Source organism: Vanellus vanellus, assembly GCF_965231255.1.
Source record: "Vanellus vanellus genome assembly, contig: HAP1_SCAFFOLD_2263, whole genome shotgun sequence".
NCBI lineage: Eukaryota > Metazoa > Chordata > Aves > Charadriiformes > Charadriidae > Vanellus > Vanellus vanellus.
Genome location: NW_028128458.1, coordinates 1 through 13,938, shown reverse-complemented (window position 1 = coordinate 13,938; position 13,938 = coordinate 1). Strand labels below are relative to the sequence as shown.

At 68.2% G+C, this 13,938-nt stretch overlaps 1 protein-coding gene across 1 annotated transcript; it reads left to right on the top strand.

Annotated features, from left to right (window-relative positions):
- Nucleotides 1–1,262: 1,262 nt before the first annotated feature.
- LOC309684078 (heterogeneous nuclear ribonucleoprotein U-like protein 1) lies at nt 1,263–12,029 on the top strand (the record flags this gene model as incomplete). Its single annotated transcript, XM_082500035.1, has 14 exons — nt 1,263–1,452; nt 2,898–3,032; nt 3,123–3,594; nt 3,699–3,772; nt 3,879–4,018; nt 5,335–5,434; nt 5,543–5,655; nt 5,770–6,036; nt 6,147–6,269; nt 6,344–6,472; nt 8,977–9,145; nt 11,113–11,439; nt 11,531–11,724; nt 11,812–12,029. Coding segments are annotated over exons 1-14 (2,636 nt in total), but the record flags the coding sequence as incomplete, so codon positions are not given.
- Nucleotides 12,030–13,938: the final 1,909 nt, after the last annotated feature.

Below are 13,938 nucleotides of genomic sequence, written 5' to 3'. Positions count from 1 at the left end.
CCCCCCACCCCCCCAGGCTCTTGCAGCACCCTGGGGTGTCCCCCCCCCCCAAGGCAGGGACCCCCCCCCAAGATAGGGACACCCCCCCCCCTTAAAGGTAGGGACCCCCCCCCAAATTTAGGACACCCCCCCCCCCCCCCAGGATAGGGACACCCCCCCCCAGGGACCCCTCCCCAAAGGTAGGGACCCCCCCCAAGGGCAGGGACCCCCCCCCAAGATAGGGACACCCCCCCCCAAAGGTAGGGAACCCCCCCCCCAAGGGCAGGGACCCCCCCCCCAAGATAGGCCCCCCCCCCAAGGTCAGGGACCCCCCCCAAAAGATAGGGACCCCCCCCACCCCCCAGGGACCCCCCCCAAGAGTAGACACCCCCCACCCCCCCAGGGACCCCCCCAAAAGCCAGAAGCCCCCCAAGACCCAACCCCCCCCCCCCCCCCCCGCTGCCCCCCGCCATTAAAGCCCCATGTCCTGCACCCCCCTCGACTGCTTTTGGGGGCGGGGTGGGGGTGGGACACGAAGGGGGGCTCGGCCAATAGGAATACGGCGCTGCCCGCCCGCCAGCCAATAGAAGGCCGGCTCTCGTTGCTAGGCAGCGAGGGGGCGGTGGCACGCGTAGACGCCGCCAGGCTTCCGCCAATGGCGCCGCGCCCGCCCCAGCCCGCCCGCGGCTCCGCCAATGGGGAGCGGCTGAACAACCCCCGGCCCGCCCCTCAGGCGGCCAATGAGGGCCGCGCTGGGCTCGCCCCGCCCTCCGTGCGAGAGCAGCCAGTGGCAAGTGAACGCTTTCCCTGTGGGCCCGCCTCGGCGCTGACAGGCAGGAAATCCAGCCAATAGACGTGCAGACAGGGCGCGGCGGCGCTCTCCTCGCTATTGGCCAGAGGGCCGCGTGCGCCCGCCCTCTTCCTGTGCCAATCAAGACGGCTCCCGGGGGCTGGCCCCGGAGGCCAGGGAGGAGGAGCCATGTCCCCTTTCAACCAACGAGAAGCCGCGTTACAGCGTCATTTCCACTCTCGCCCAATGACGGCCGGCTTTGCAAAGCGGGACTGAGCGGGATCCGGGCGAGAGAGGCGGGGCCGGCGCGGAGGGGCGGGGGGGAGAGCGCGGCGCCCAATGGCGAGGCGCGTTACAGGCGGCGGCGCGGCGGCGGGCCAATGGCGGCGCGCGTTGCAGAGCGGCGCGGGCCGGGGAGGGGAGGAGGGCGTTGGCGGCCATTTTGAGCCGGGCCCGTCGGTGGCGCCTCGATGGCCGGGCGGCGGCGGCGGCGCTGAGCGGCGCGACCATGGACGTGCGGCGGCTGCGGGTCAACGAGCTGAAGGAGGAGCTGGGCCGCCGCGGCTTGGACACCCGCGGCCTCAAGGCCGAGCTGGCTGAACGGCTGCAGGCGGCGCTGGAGGCGGAGGAGGCCCGGCGGGGGCCCGGTGGGGCCGGCGGGGACCCGGCCCCCGACGGACACTGTAAGGGCCGCAGGCCGGGGCGAGGCGGGTTCCCTCTTTGCTCTCCCTCCGGTGGCCCCCGACCCCCTTCCCTGAGGGGACCGACTGCCCCGTCCCCCTTTCCCTGAGGGGCGCCGTGTGTCCCCCCCGGTCCACCCTTCCCTGAGGGCTCCTGTGCCTCCCGGTCCCCCCCCACCCCCCCCCCCTTTCCTGAGGGCCTCCGTGCCCCCCGGTTCCTCCCTTTCCTGAGGCTCCTTGTGCCCCTCGGTCTCCCCCTTTCTTGTGGGGACCGGCCCTCCCCTTCCCTGTGCCCCCCGGTCCGTCCCCCCCCCCTTTCCCTGAGGGCCCCTGTGCCCCCCTGATCCCCCCCCCTTTCCCTGAGGGCCCCTGTGCCCCCCTGATCCCCCCCCCCCTTTCCCTGAGGGCCCCTGTGCCCCCCTGATCCCCCCCCCCCCTTTCCCTGAGGGCCCCTGTGCCCCCCGGTGTCCCCCCCCCTTTCCCTGAGGGCCCCTGTGCCCCCCTGATCCCCCCCCCCTTTCCCTGAGGGCTCCTGTGCCCCCCTTTCCCTGAGGGCCCCTGTGCCCCCCAGTCCCCCCCTTTCCCAGAGGGGCTCCATTACCCGACTGGTCCCTCCTCTTCCTCAGGGGTCAGGTCTCCTCTGCCCCCCCCCCCCCCCTTCTCTGAGGGTCCCTCCATTTTTCAAGGGGCTCCATCCCCCTTTCCTTTAAGGTCCCTGTCACCTCGTGTGTGTCCCCCCCTCCCTGAGGACACGTGCCCCCCCCACTTGTCTCAGAGTCGCCCCCCCCCCCCTTCCTCCCCTCTTCCCATAGGGGCCTCCCCAGTCCTTCTGGGGTCCCCAGTTGCCTCCCCCCAACACCCCGGGTGCCCCCGACAGCAGCTTCGCTTCCATGAGAGCTACTGGGGCCAAGCAGGGCCCCCCCCCATCGCTCTGATCTGGGGGGGGGGGGTGGGGTTCATCCCCCCCTCCCCCGAGCAGGCTGTCACCCCCAGAGCGATGTGGGGAGCTCGCGGGGGGGGCTTCGCTGCCGCAGCCGTGGGTGCAGAGCCGACGAGGACCCCCCCAGCCCCATCCCGGCGAGGGGCCGGTGTGCCCACCCCGGGGAGCAGCTCTCCGTTGTCACCATTCCTGTGCTGGTGGCTGTGTTTCCTTCCCCCCCCTCCCCCCCCCCAGCCCCCCAAGTGCTGTTCTTGCCGAGTGCTTCGAGTTAAAAACCAAACCCTTATGCCACAGGTGGCTCGTCAGGGTGCGGACTCGCTGGCCACCCCCCCTGGGGATCCCCTCGGTGAATTTGGGGGCCACCCCACGCTGTATCCCTCGCCCCCGGGGGAGGCGTTGTCGCCCCCCCCCCCCCCCCGAGTCCCCCTCGCGCCCCGTCTCTCCGAGTAAACCGGTGACGCTTGACGTGTTTCCCGCTTTTTTTTTTTTTAATTCCCTCTTTTCGAAGATGGCATCGACAACAACAGCCACGCGAGCGAGCCCCAGGGCTACCAGCCCTACGAACACGGCGGCCTCAAGCCCGACGCCGAGCCCGGCTACGAGAGGAGAGCGTTGGACCAAGAACACCCCGTTCTCCACCAAGGTAGGGGTGGAGGGGTGGGGGGCGCCGCCGCCGCGGCTTGTGCCGGCCCCGGCTCCCTCCGTTGCCACCGCTCTTCCCCCCCCCCTGCAGAGATGAAGCTGCCGGAAACGAAGCCAGAAGAACCCCCCCCTGCTCCCGCCTACACCGTTCCCCCTCCAAACTACAGCGCCCCGGCCCCCCCTTACAACATCCCGCCGCCCCCCACCTACAACGCGCCCCCGGCCGGTTACGGCGTACCCCCCGCCGGCTACACCGCCCCGGCCTACACCGCGCCGCCCGCCGGTTATACCGCTCCGGCTCCGGGTTACAGCGCTCCCCCCGCCGCCTACAGCGCCCCCCCTGCCTACAGCACGCCCCCCCCGACCTACAGCACCCCCCCTGCCTACAGCGCTCCCCCCGCCGCCTACAGCGCCCCCGTCCCCCCCACCTACAACGCTCCCCCGGCTGGTTACAACGCGCCGGATCCCGCTCAGTCCCGGCCGCCGCCGTTGCCGCAGCCCCGTAAACGACCCTACGAGGAGCAGCGGGGTCGGGGTTACTACGAGCACCGCGAGGACAAGAGGTGAGCGCACCCCGTGACTTGGCACCCCCAAAATTCACTCGGGGGGGAGGGGGGGTGGGGGGGGTGTCCCGCGCCACGCTGAGCCCTCCCCGTTCCCGTCCCAGGGGCCGCTCGCCGCAGCCGCCCGCCGAGGACGAGGAGGAGGATTTCGACGACACGCTGGTGGCTGTGGACACTTGTGAGTGCCCCTCCCCCGAATTTGGGGACTCTGATCAGCGTGGGGTTTGGTTGGTTGGGTTTTTTTCCCCCCTCCCAAAGCCACCACCACCTTCTTTCCCCTCTAGATAATTGCGACCTGCACTTCAAAGTGGCCCGGGACCGCTACAGCGGTTACCCCCTCACCATCGAGGGTTTCGCCTACCTCTGGTCGGGCGCCCGTGCCACCTACGGCGCGCGGCAGGGCCGCGTCTGCTACGAGATGAAGGTGAGGCAGCGTCGCCGGCACCGCGGACCCGGTGCCACCGGCTGTTCTCCCCCCTGACCCCCTCCTCCCCCTCTCTGCCCCCCTCTCCCTCTTTTCCCCCCTCTCCCTCTCCCTCTCCCTCTTTTGCCCTCCCCCTCTCCCCTCTCCCTCTTTTGCCCTCCCCCCCTCCCCTCTCCCTCTCCCTCTTTTCCCCCCCTCCCCTCTCCCTCTCCCTCTTTTCCCCCCTCTCTCCCCTCTCCCTCTCCCTCTTTTTCCCCCCTCTCTCCCCTCTCCCTCTCCCTCTTTTCCCCCCCTCTCTCCCCTCTCCCTCTCCCTCTTTTTCCCCCCTCTCTCCCCTCTCCCTCTCCCTCTTTTTCCCCCCTCTCTCCCCTCTCCCTCTCCCTCTTTTTCCCCCCTCTCTCCCCTCTCCCTCTCCCTCTTTTTCCCCCCTCTCTCCCCTCTCCCTCTCCCTCTTTTTCCCCCCTCTCTCCCCTCTCCCTCTCCCTCTTTTTCCCCCCTCTCTCCCCTCTCCCTCTCCCTCTTTTTCCCCCCCTCTCTCCCCTCTCCCTCTCCCTCTTTTTCCCCCCTCTCTCCCCTCTCCCTCTCCCTCTTTTTCCCCCCTCTCTCCCCTCTCCCTCTCCCTCTTTTTCCCCCCTCTCTCCCCTCTCCCTCTCCCTCTTTTCCCCCCTCTCCCCTCTCCCTCCCCCTCTTTTCCCCCCTCTCCCCTCTCCCTCTTGCCCCCCTCTCCCTCTCCCTCTTTGCCCCCCTCTCCCTCTCCCTCTTTGCCCCCCTCTCCCTCTCCCTCTTTGCCCCCCTCTCCCTCTCCCTCTTTGCCCCCCTCTCCCTCTCCCTCTTTGCCCCCCTCTCCCTCTCCCTCTTTGCCCCCCTCTCCCTCTCCCTCTTTGCCCCCCTCTCCCTCCCCCTCTTTGCCCTCCTCTCCCTCCCCCTCTTTGCCCTCCTCTCCCCTCTCCCTCTTTCCCCTCCTCTCCCTCCCCCTCTTTTCCCCCCTCTCCCCTCTCCCTCTCCTTCTTTTCCCCCCTCTCCCTCTCCTTCTTTTCCCCCCTCTCCCTCTCCTTCTTTTCCCCCCTCTCCCTCTCCTTCTTTTCCCCCCTCTCCCTCTCCTTCTTTTCCCCCCTCTCCCTCTCCTTCTTTTCCCCCCTCTCCCTCTCCTTCTTTTCCCCCCTCTCCCTCTCCTTCTTTTCCCCCCTCTCCCTCTCCTTCTTTTCCCCCCTCTCCCTCTCCTTCTTTTCCCCCCTCTCCCCCTCCTTCTTTTCCCCCCTCTCCCCCCTCTCCCCCTCCCTCTCTGCCCCCCCCCCTCTCCCTCTCCCTCTCTTTAGGTTAACGAAGAAATCTCCGTCAAGCACTTACCCTCCACCGAACCAGACCCCCACGTGGTGCGGGTGGGCTGGTCCCTGGATTCCTGCAGCACCCAGTTGGGTAAGGGTGCCCCCGCTACTGGGGGGGGGGAAAGGGGGTTTTTTGGGGGGGAAGGGGGGTTTTTGGGGGGTCTCTCCCCCCACCTGAGCGCCGTTTTCCCTCCCCAAGGCGAGGAACCTTTCTCCTACGGTTACGGCGGCACCGGCAAGAAGTCGACCAACTGCAAATTCGAAAACTACGGCGAAACCTTCGCCGAAAACGACGTCATCGCCTGTTTGGTGGTGAGTCCCCCCCCTCCCCGTCTCCCACCTCCGCCACCGCCTGTGGGTCTCCCCCGGCCCCACGGCGTGCTGAGCCCTCCCTGGGGGGCTGTCTCCCCTCCCTCCCCGCCGCAGGATTTCGAGTGCGGGGAAGAGGTGGAGATGTCCTTCATGAAGAACGGCAAATGGTTGGGGGTGGCTTATCGGGTGAGGAAGGAGCTCCTGGGGGGCCGGGCCCTCTTCCCCCACGTCCTGGTGAAAAACTGCGCCATCGAGTTCAACTTCGGGCAGAGAGAAGACACTTATTTCTCCGTCCCGCCCGGTTTTACCTTCATCCAACACCTACCCGTAGCCGAACGCGTCCGCGGCACCTTGGGCCCCAAGAGCAAAGCCGAATGCGAGGTGCGGGGACGGGGATTGGAGGAGAAGAGGGGGGACACACGCGGTGACACGAGGCCCCGGCCGTGACGGGGGGGACAACGATGACAACGACACACGTTTCTCCTCCCCAGATCCTCATGATGGTGGGTTTGCCCGCCGCCGGCAAGACGACGTGGGCCGTCAAGCACGCCGCCGCCAACCCCTCGAAGAAATACAACATTTTGGGCACCAACGCCATCATGGATAAAATGAGGGTAAGGCCTCACCCGTGTGTCACCCGCCGCCCACGCCGCGGCCCCAACCGGCGTCACCGTCCCCTCTCCCCCAGGTGATGGGTCTCCGGCGCCAACGCAACTACGCGGGACGGTGGGACGTCCTCATCCAGCAAGCGACGCAGTGCCTCAACCGCCTCATCCAGATCGCCGCCCGCAAGAAACGCAACTACATCCTCGACCAGGTACGGTGGCCCTTCGGTGGCCCTTCGGTGGCCCCTCGGTGGCCCCACATCCCCTCCAGCTCTCGGCGTCCGCCCGCAAGAAACGCAACTACCTCCTCGACTGGGAACGGTGGTGGGGACGTCCCTTGGTGTCCCCCGCGTCCCCGCGGCGTCCCTCTGTCCCGGCGTCCATCCCCTGTGGCAGGCGTCCCCCGCGGCGTCCCTCTGTCCCGGCGTCCGTCCCCTGTGGCAGGCGTCCCCCGCGGCGTCCCTCTGTCCCGGCGTCCATCCCCTGTGGCAGGCGTCCCCCGCGGCGTCCCTCTGTCCCGGCGTCCGTCCCCTGTGGCAGGCGTCCCCCGCGGCGTCCCTCTGTCCCGGCGTCCATCCCCTGTGGCAGGCGTCCCCCGCGGCGTCCCTCTGTCCCGGCGTCCGTCCCCTGTGGCAGGCGTCCCCGCGGCGTCCCTCTGTCCCGGCGTCCATCCCCTGTGGCAGGCGTCCCCCGCGGCGTCCCTCTGTCCCGGCGTCCGTCCCCTGTGGCAGGCGTCCCCCGCGGCGTCCCTCTGTCCCGGCGTCCATCCCCTGTGGCAGGCGTCCCCCGCGGCGTCCCTCTGTCCCGGCGTCCGTCCCCTGTGGCAGGCGTCCCCCGCGGCGTCCCTCTGTCCCGGCGTCCATCCCCTGTGGCAGGCGTCCCCCGCGGCGTCCCTCTGTCCCGGCGTCCGTCCCCTGTGGCAGGCGTCCCCCGCGGCGTCCCTCTGTCCCGGCGTCCGTCCCCTGTGGCAGGCGTCCCCCGCGGCGTCCCTCTGTCCCGGCGTCCGTCCCCTGTGGCAGGCGTCCCCCGCGGTGTCCCTCTGTCCCGGCGTCCGTCCCTCTGTCCCGGCGTCCGTCCCCCGCGGCGTCCCTCTGTCCCGGCGTCCGTCCCCCGCGGCGTCCGTCCCTCTGTCCCGGCGTCCGTCCCTCTGTCCCGGCGTCCGTCCCCCGCGGCGTCCGTCCCTCTGTCCCGGCGTCCGTCCCTCTGTCCCGGCGTCCGTCCCCCGCGGCGTCCGTCCCTCTGTCCCGGCGTCCGTCCCCCGCGGCGTCCGTCCCTCTGTCCCGGCGGGCGTCCCCCGCGGCGTCCGTCCCTCTGTCCCGGCGTCCGTCCCTCTGTCCCGGCGTCCGTCCCTCTGTCCCGGCGTCCGTCCCTCTGTCCCGGCGTCCGTCCCTCTGTCCCGGCGTCCGTCCCTCTGTCCCGGCGTCCGTCCCCCTGTCCCGGCGTCCCTCTGTCCCGGCGTCCGTCCCCCTGTCCCGGCGTCCGTCCCCCGCGGCGTCCCTCTGTCCCGGCGTCCGTCCCCCGCGGCGTCCCCCTGTCCCGGCGTCCCTCCGTCCCCCGCGGCGTCCCTCTGTCCCGGCGTCCGTCCCCCGCGGCGTCCCTCTGTCCCGGCGTCCGTCCCCCGCGGCGTCCCTCTGTCCCGGCGTCCGTCCCCCGCGGCGTCCCTCTGTCCCGGCGTCCGTCCCCCGCGGCGTCCCTCTGTCCCGGCGTCCGTCCCCTGTGGCAGGCGTCCCCCGCGGCGTCCCTCTGTCCCGGCGTCCGTCCCCTGTGGCAGGCGTCCCCCGCGGTGTCCCTCTGTCCCGGCGTCCGTCCCTCTGTCCCGGCGTCCGTCCCCCGCGGCGTCCCTCTGTCCCGGCGTCCGTCCCCCGCGGCGTCCGTCCCTCTGTCCCGGCGTCCGTCCCCCGCGGCGTCCGTCCCTCTGTCCCGGCGGGCGTCCCCCGCGGCGTCCGTCCCTCTGTCCCGGCGGGCGTCCCCCGCGGCGTCCGTCCCTCTGTCCCGGCGTCCGTCCCTCTGTCCCGGCGTCCGTCCCTCTGTCCCGGCGTCCGTCCCTCTGTCCCGGCGTCCGTCCCTCTGTCCCGGCGTCCGTCCCTCTGTCCCGGCGTCCGTCCCCCTGTCCCGGCGTCCCTCTGTCCCGGCGTCCGTCCCCCTGTCCCGGCGTCCGTCCCCCGCGGCGTCCCCCTGTCCCGGCGTCCGTCCCCCGCGGCGTCCCCCTGTCCCGGCGTCCGTCCCCCGCGGCGTCCCCCTGTCCCGGCGGGCGTCCCCCTGTCCCGGCGGGCGTCCCCCTGTCCCGGCGTCTCTCCTCTTGGTGTCCCCATGTCCCGGGATCTCCCCTTGGTGTCCCGGTGTCTGTCCCCGGGTCCCGGCATCTGTCTGTCCCCGCGTCCCCTCCTCCTGGCGTCTCTCCCCTCGGTGTCCCCATCGCAGGGGACTCAGCCAAACCTGCGGGTGACAGCTCCGGTGACCCCCCCCCGCGTCCCCAAACAGCATCACAACCTCTCGCCTTCCCCATCCCCCTCCCGCTTCCCGCTGAAAATATCGATTTAGATAACCAAAAAGCCACTTTTCTCCCCAAAACAGCTCCGGCCCGCGGGAATTGGCTAAAAAGGGTGGTGGTTTTTTTTTCCCCCACTCCCTCCGGTTTTGGCTGATCGGGGGAGGGGGGGGGAACCACATGACTTGGCCCTAATAATGGGGTTTTTGCCCCGTTTTTAACCGGCAGACCAACGTCTACGGCTCGGCCCAACGCCGAAAAATGCGTCCCTTCGAGGGTTTCCAACGCAAAGCCATCGTCATCTGTCCCACCGACCAGGACCTGAGGGACCGTACCGTCAAACGCACCGACGAGGAGGGCAAAGACGTGCCGGACCACGCCGTGCTGGAGATGAAAGGTGAGACGCCGCCGCCGGCGAGGGGCGGCGGGGGATTTTTTTGGGCGTCCCCCGCGCGCGCTCTCTCCCCGCCGGCGTTTCCCCCCGCGCGCTCTCTCCCCACCGGCACTCCCGCTCGTCTCCGTTTCCCCCCGCGCGCGCTCTCCTCCGCCGGCGTTTCCCCCCGCGCGCGCTCTCCTCCGCCGGCGTTTCCCCCCGCGCGCGCTCTCCTCTGCCGGTGTTCCCGCTCTCCCCGCCGGCGTTTCCCCGTGCGCTCTCTCCCCGCCGGCGCTACCGCTCTTCTCCGTTGATGCTCCCGCGCTCTCCTCCACCAGCGTTTCCCCCCGTGCGCTCTCCTCCGCTGGCGCTCCTGCTCTCTCCTCCGCCGGTGTTTCCCCCCGCATGCGCTCTTCTCTGCCGGCGTTTCCCCGCGCGCGCTCTCTCCCCGCTGGCACTCCCGCTCTTCTCCGTTGATGCTCCCGCGCTCTCCTCCACCAGCGTTTCCCCCCGTGCGCTCTCCTCCGCTGGCGCTCCTGCTCTCTCCTCCGCCGGTGTTTCCCCCCGCATGCGCTCTTCTCTGCCGGCGTTTCCCCGCGCGCGCTCTCTCCCCACCGGCGCTCCCGCTCTTCTCCGTTGATGCTCCCGCGCTCTCCTCCGCCGGTGTTTCCCCCTGTGCGCTCTCTCCCCGCCGTCACTCCCGCTCTCCTCCGCCGGCGTTTCCCTGCTCCCGCTCTCCTCCGCCAGTGCTCCCACTCTTCCCCGCTGGTGTTTCCCTGCACGCTCTTCTCTGCCGGCGTTTCCCCGCGCGCGCTCTCTCCCCACCGGCACTCCCGCTCGTCTCCATTGACGCTCCCACGCTCTCCTCCGCCGGCGTTTCCCCCCGCGCGCGCTCTCCTCCGCCGGTGCTCCCGCTCTTCTCCGTTGATGCTCCCGCGCTCTCCTCCGCCGGCGTTTCCCCCCGCGTGCGCTCTCCTCCGCCGGCACTCCCGCTCGTCTCCGTTGATGCTCCCGCGCTCTCCTCCGCCGGCGTTTCCCCCCGTGTGCTCTCCTCCGCCGGCGCTCCCGCTCTCTCCTCCGCCGGCGTTTCCCCCCGCGCGCTCTCTCCTCCGCCGGCGTTTCCGCTCTTCTCCGTTGACGCTCCCGCGCTCTCCTCCGCCGGCGTTTCCCCGCACACGCGCTCTCCTCTGCCGGTGTTCCCACTCTCCTCCGCCGGCGTTTCCCCGTGCGCTCTCTCCCCGCCGGCGCTACCGCTCTCCTCCGCCGGCGTTTCCCCGCGCGCCCCCTCTCTCCACCAGCGCTCCCACTATTCTCCACCGGCGTTTCTCCCCGCCCGCTATCCCCGCCGACGTTTCCCCGCGCTCTCTCCCCGCCGGCGCTCCCGCTCTTCTCCGTTGACGCTTCCGCGCTCTCTTCTCCGCCGGCGTTTCCCCCCGCGCGCTCTCTTCTCCGCCGGCGTTTCCCCCCGCGCGCTCTCTTCTCCGCCGGCGTTTCCCCCCGCGCGCTCTCTTCTCCGCCGGCGTTTCCCCCCGCGCGCGCTCTCCTCCGCCGGCGTTTCCCCCCGCATGCTCTCTCCTCCGCCGGCGTTTCCACTCTTCTCCGTTGACGCTCCCGCGCTCTCCTCTGCCGGCGTTTCCCCCCACGCACGCTCTCCTCTGCCGGCGTTTCCCCGCACGCGCGCTCTCCTCTGCCGGTGTTCCCACTCTCCCCGCCGGCGTTTCCCCGTGCGCTCTCTCCCCGCCGGCGCTACCGCTCTCCTCCGCCGGCGTTTCCCCGCGCGCTCTCCCCCCACCGGCGCTCCCGCTCTTCTCCGCCGGCGTTTCCCCGCACGTGCTCTTCTCCGCCGGCGTTTCCCCGCACGTGCTCTTCTCCGCCGGCGTTTCCCCGTGCGCTCTTCTCCGCTGGTGTCCCCTCTCCTGCTCTTCTCCACCGGCGTTTCCCTGCGCTCTTCCCTGCCGGCGTCCTCACTCTTTTTTTCGGCACCGGCGTAGCCAACTTCACGCTGCCGGAGGCGGGGGAGTTCCTGGACGCGGTGCTTTACGTGGAGCTGCAGCGGGAGGAGGCGGAAGCTTTAGTGCGGCAGTACAACGAGGAGGGCCGAAACGCCGGACCCCCGCCCGAAAAACGCTTCGACGCCGCCGGCGGCGCTGCCGGTACCGCCGCCGGTGGCCGCCCCCCCTCTTTCCGCGGCCGCGGCGGTTTCCAACGCTTCGACGGCCGCGGCGGCGGCACCGCCACCGCCACCACCGCACGGGGCGGCTTCCAGAACCGCGGCGGCGGTGGCGGCTTCCGCGGCGGCAACGGCGGCACCGGCGCAGGTAATCCCCTCCTCCCCCCCCCCCCCAGACCCCTTTTTCCCCCCACCCCACCCCAAAAGTGGGGTGCCCCACATCTCCCCTTTCTCCGTAGGGTTTAACCGCGGCGGTTACACCCCCAACCGATGGGGCGGCAACAACCGGGACTCCACCGCCAACAACCGGGGAGGGGGTTACAACCGCAACGCTCAACCCGCCGGCGGCTACAGCCCGGCTCGCGGCAACGCCGGCGGCTACAAAACCACCCCTGCGGCTACCACCGCCCCCCCCAGCTACCAGGGGCAGCAGGTACCCCCCCCCTCCCCCCCTAATATTTGGGGGCCCCCTCAGCAGCCTGACCCCCACCTCTGACTGTTCGCCCCCCCCCCTCCCCAGGGTGGCTACGGCCAAGGTGGCTATAACCCGCCCAGTTATGGCTACGGTGGCTACGGTGGCTACGGGCAGAGCTACCCCCAGGCGCCGCCCCCCCCCAGCGGGCAGAACTACGGGCAGAGCTATGGGCAGTACCAGCAGGTGGGGACCAATTTGGGGGGGTTTTTTTTGGGGAAAACGCCTATTTTTGGGGGGTGGACGGACGGGGATGGGGGTTTGGGGTAAAACGCCTATTTTTGGGGAGGACAGGGATGGGGTTTTGGGAGGGAAAAGGCCGATTTTTGGGAGGATGGGGGTTTTGGGGTAAAAAGTGTATTTATTTGGAGGATGGGGATGGGGTTTGGGGAGGGAAAATGGCAATTTTGGGAGGATGGGGTGGGGATTTGGGAGGGGATATGCCCGTTTTGGGGGGGTGGGGGTTTTGGGGTAAAACGTGTATTTTTTGGGAGGACGGGGATGGGGTTTTGGGAGGGAAAATGCCAATTTTGGGAGGATGGGGGTTTGGGGTAAAATGACTATTTTTGGGGAGGACGGGGATGGGGATTTGGGAGGGAAAAGGCCGATTTAGGGAGAATGGGAGTTTTGGGGTAAAACGTGTATTTTTTGGGAGGACGGGGATGGGGTTGGGGAGGGAAAAGGCCGATTTTGGGAGGATGGGGGTTTGGGGGTAAAACGCCTATTTTTTGGGAGGACGGGGATGGGGTTTTAGGAGGGAAAAGGCCGATTTTGGGAGAATGGGAGTTTTGGGGTAAAACGCCTATTTTTTGGGAGGACGGGGATGGGGTTTTGGGAGGGAAAAGGCCGATTTTGGGAGGACGGGGTGGGGATTTGGGAGGGAAAAAGGCCGATTTTGGGAGGATGGGGGTTTTGGGGTAAAAAGTGTATTTATTTGGAGGATGGGGATGGGGATTTGGGAGGGAAAATGGCAATTTTGGGAGGACGGAGTGGGGATTTGGGAAGGGATATGCCCGTTTTGGGGGGTGGGGGTTTTGGGTGAAACTCCTGGTTTTGGGGGAGGGCGGGAATGGGTTTTGGGAGGGAAAAGGCCGATTTAGGGAGAATGGGAGTTTTGGGGTAAAACGTGTATTTTTTGGGAGGATGGGGTGGGGATTTGGGAGGGAAAAGGCCGATTTTGGGAGGATGGGGGTTTTTGGGGTAAAACGCGTATTTTTTGGGAGGATGGGGATGGGGATTTGGGAGGGAAAATGGCAATTTTGGGAGGACGGGGTGGGGATTTGGGAGGGGATATGCCCGTTTTGGGGGGGTGGGGGTTTTGGGGTGAAACTCCTGGGTTTTGGGAGGACGGGGATGGGGTTTTGGGAGGGAAAAGGCCGATTTTGGGAGGATGGGGGTTTGGGGGTAAAACGTGTATTTTTTGGGAGGACAGGGATGGGGTTTTGGGAGGGAAAAGGCCGATTTAGGGAGGATGGGAGTTTTGGGGTAAAACGCGTATTTTTTGGGAGGACAGGGATGGGTTTTTGGGAGGGAAAAGGCCGATTTTGGGAGGACGGGGTGGGGGATTTGGGAGGGAAAAGGCCGATTTTGGGAGGACGGGGTGGGGATTTGGGAGGGAAAAGGCCGATTTTGGGAGGATGGGGGTTTTGGGGTAAAAAGTGCATTTATTTGGAGGACGGGGATGGGGTTTTGGGAGGGAAAAGGCCGATTTTGGGAGGATGGGGGTTTTTGGGGTAAAACGTGTATTTTTTGGGAGGACGGGGATGGGGTTTTGGGAGGGAAAAGGCCGATTTTGGGAGGACGGGGTGGGGATTTGGGAGGGAAAAGGCCGATTTTGGGAGGATGGGGGTTTTGGGGTAAAACGCCTATTTTTGGGGAGGATGGGGATGGGGTTTTGGGAGGGAAAATGCCAATTTTGGGAGGACAAGGAGGGGTTTGGGGGAGGAAAACGCCTTTTTGGGAGATTTGAGATGGGATTTGGGAGTGAAACGTCACTTTTTTGGGAGGAAGGGGGTGGGATTTGGGGAGGAAAACCCTATTTGGGAGAAAGATGGGATTTTGGGGTAGGAAAAACCCTTTTTGGGAGGGCACAGATGGGGTTTTGGGGCGATAGCTCCTTTTTGGGCGGGAAGGGATGGGATTTTTGGGGTGGAAATGTCCCTTTTGGGGAGTACG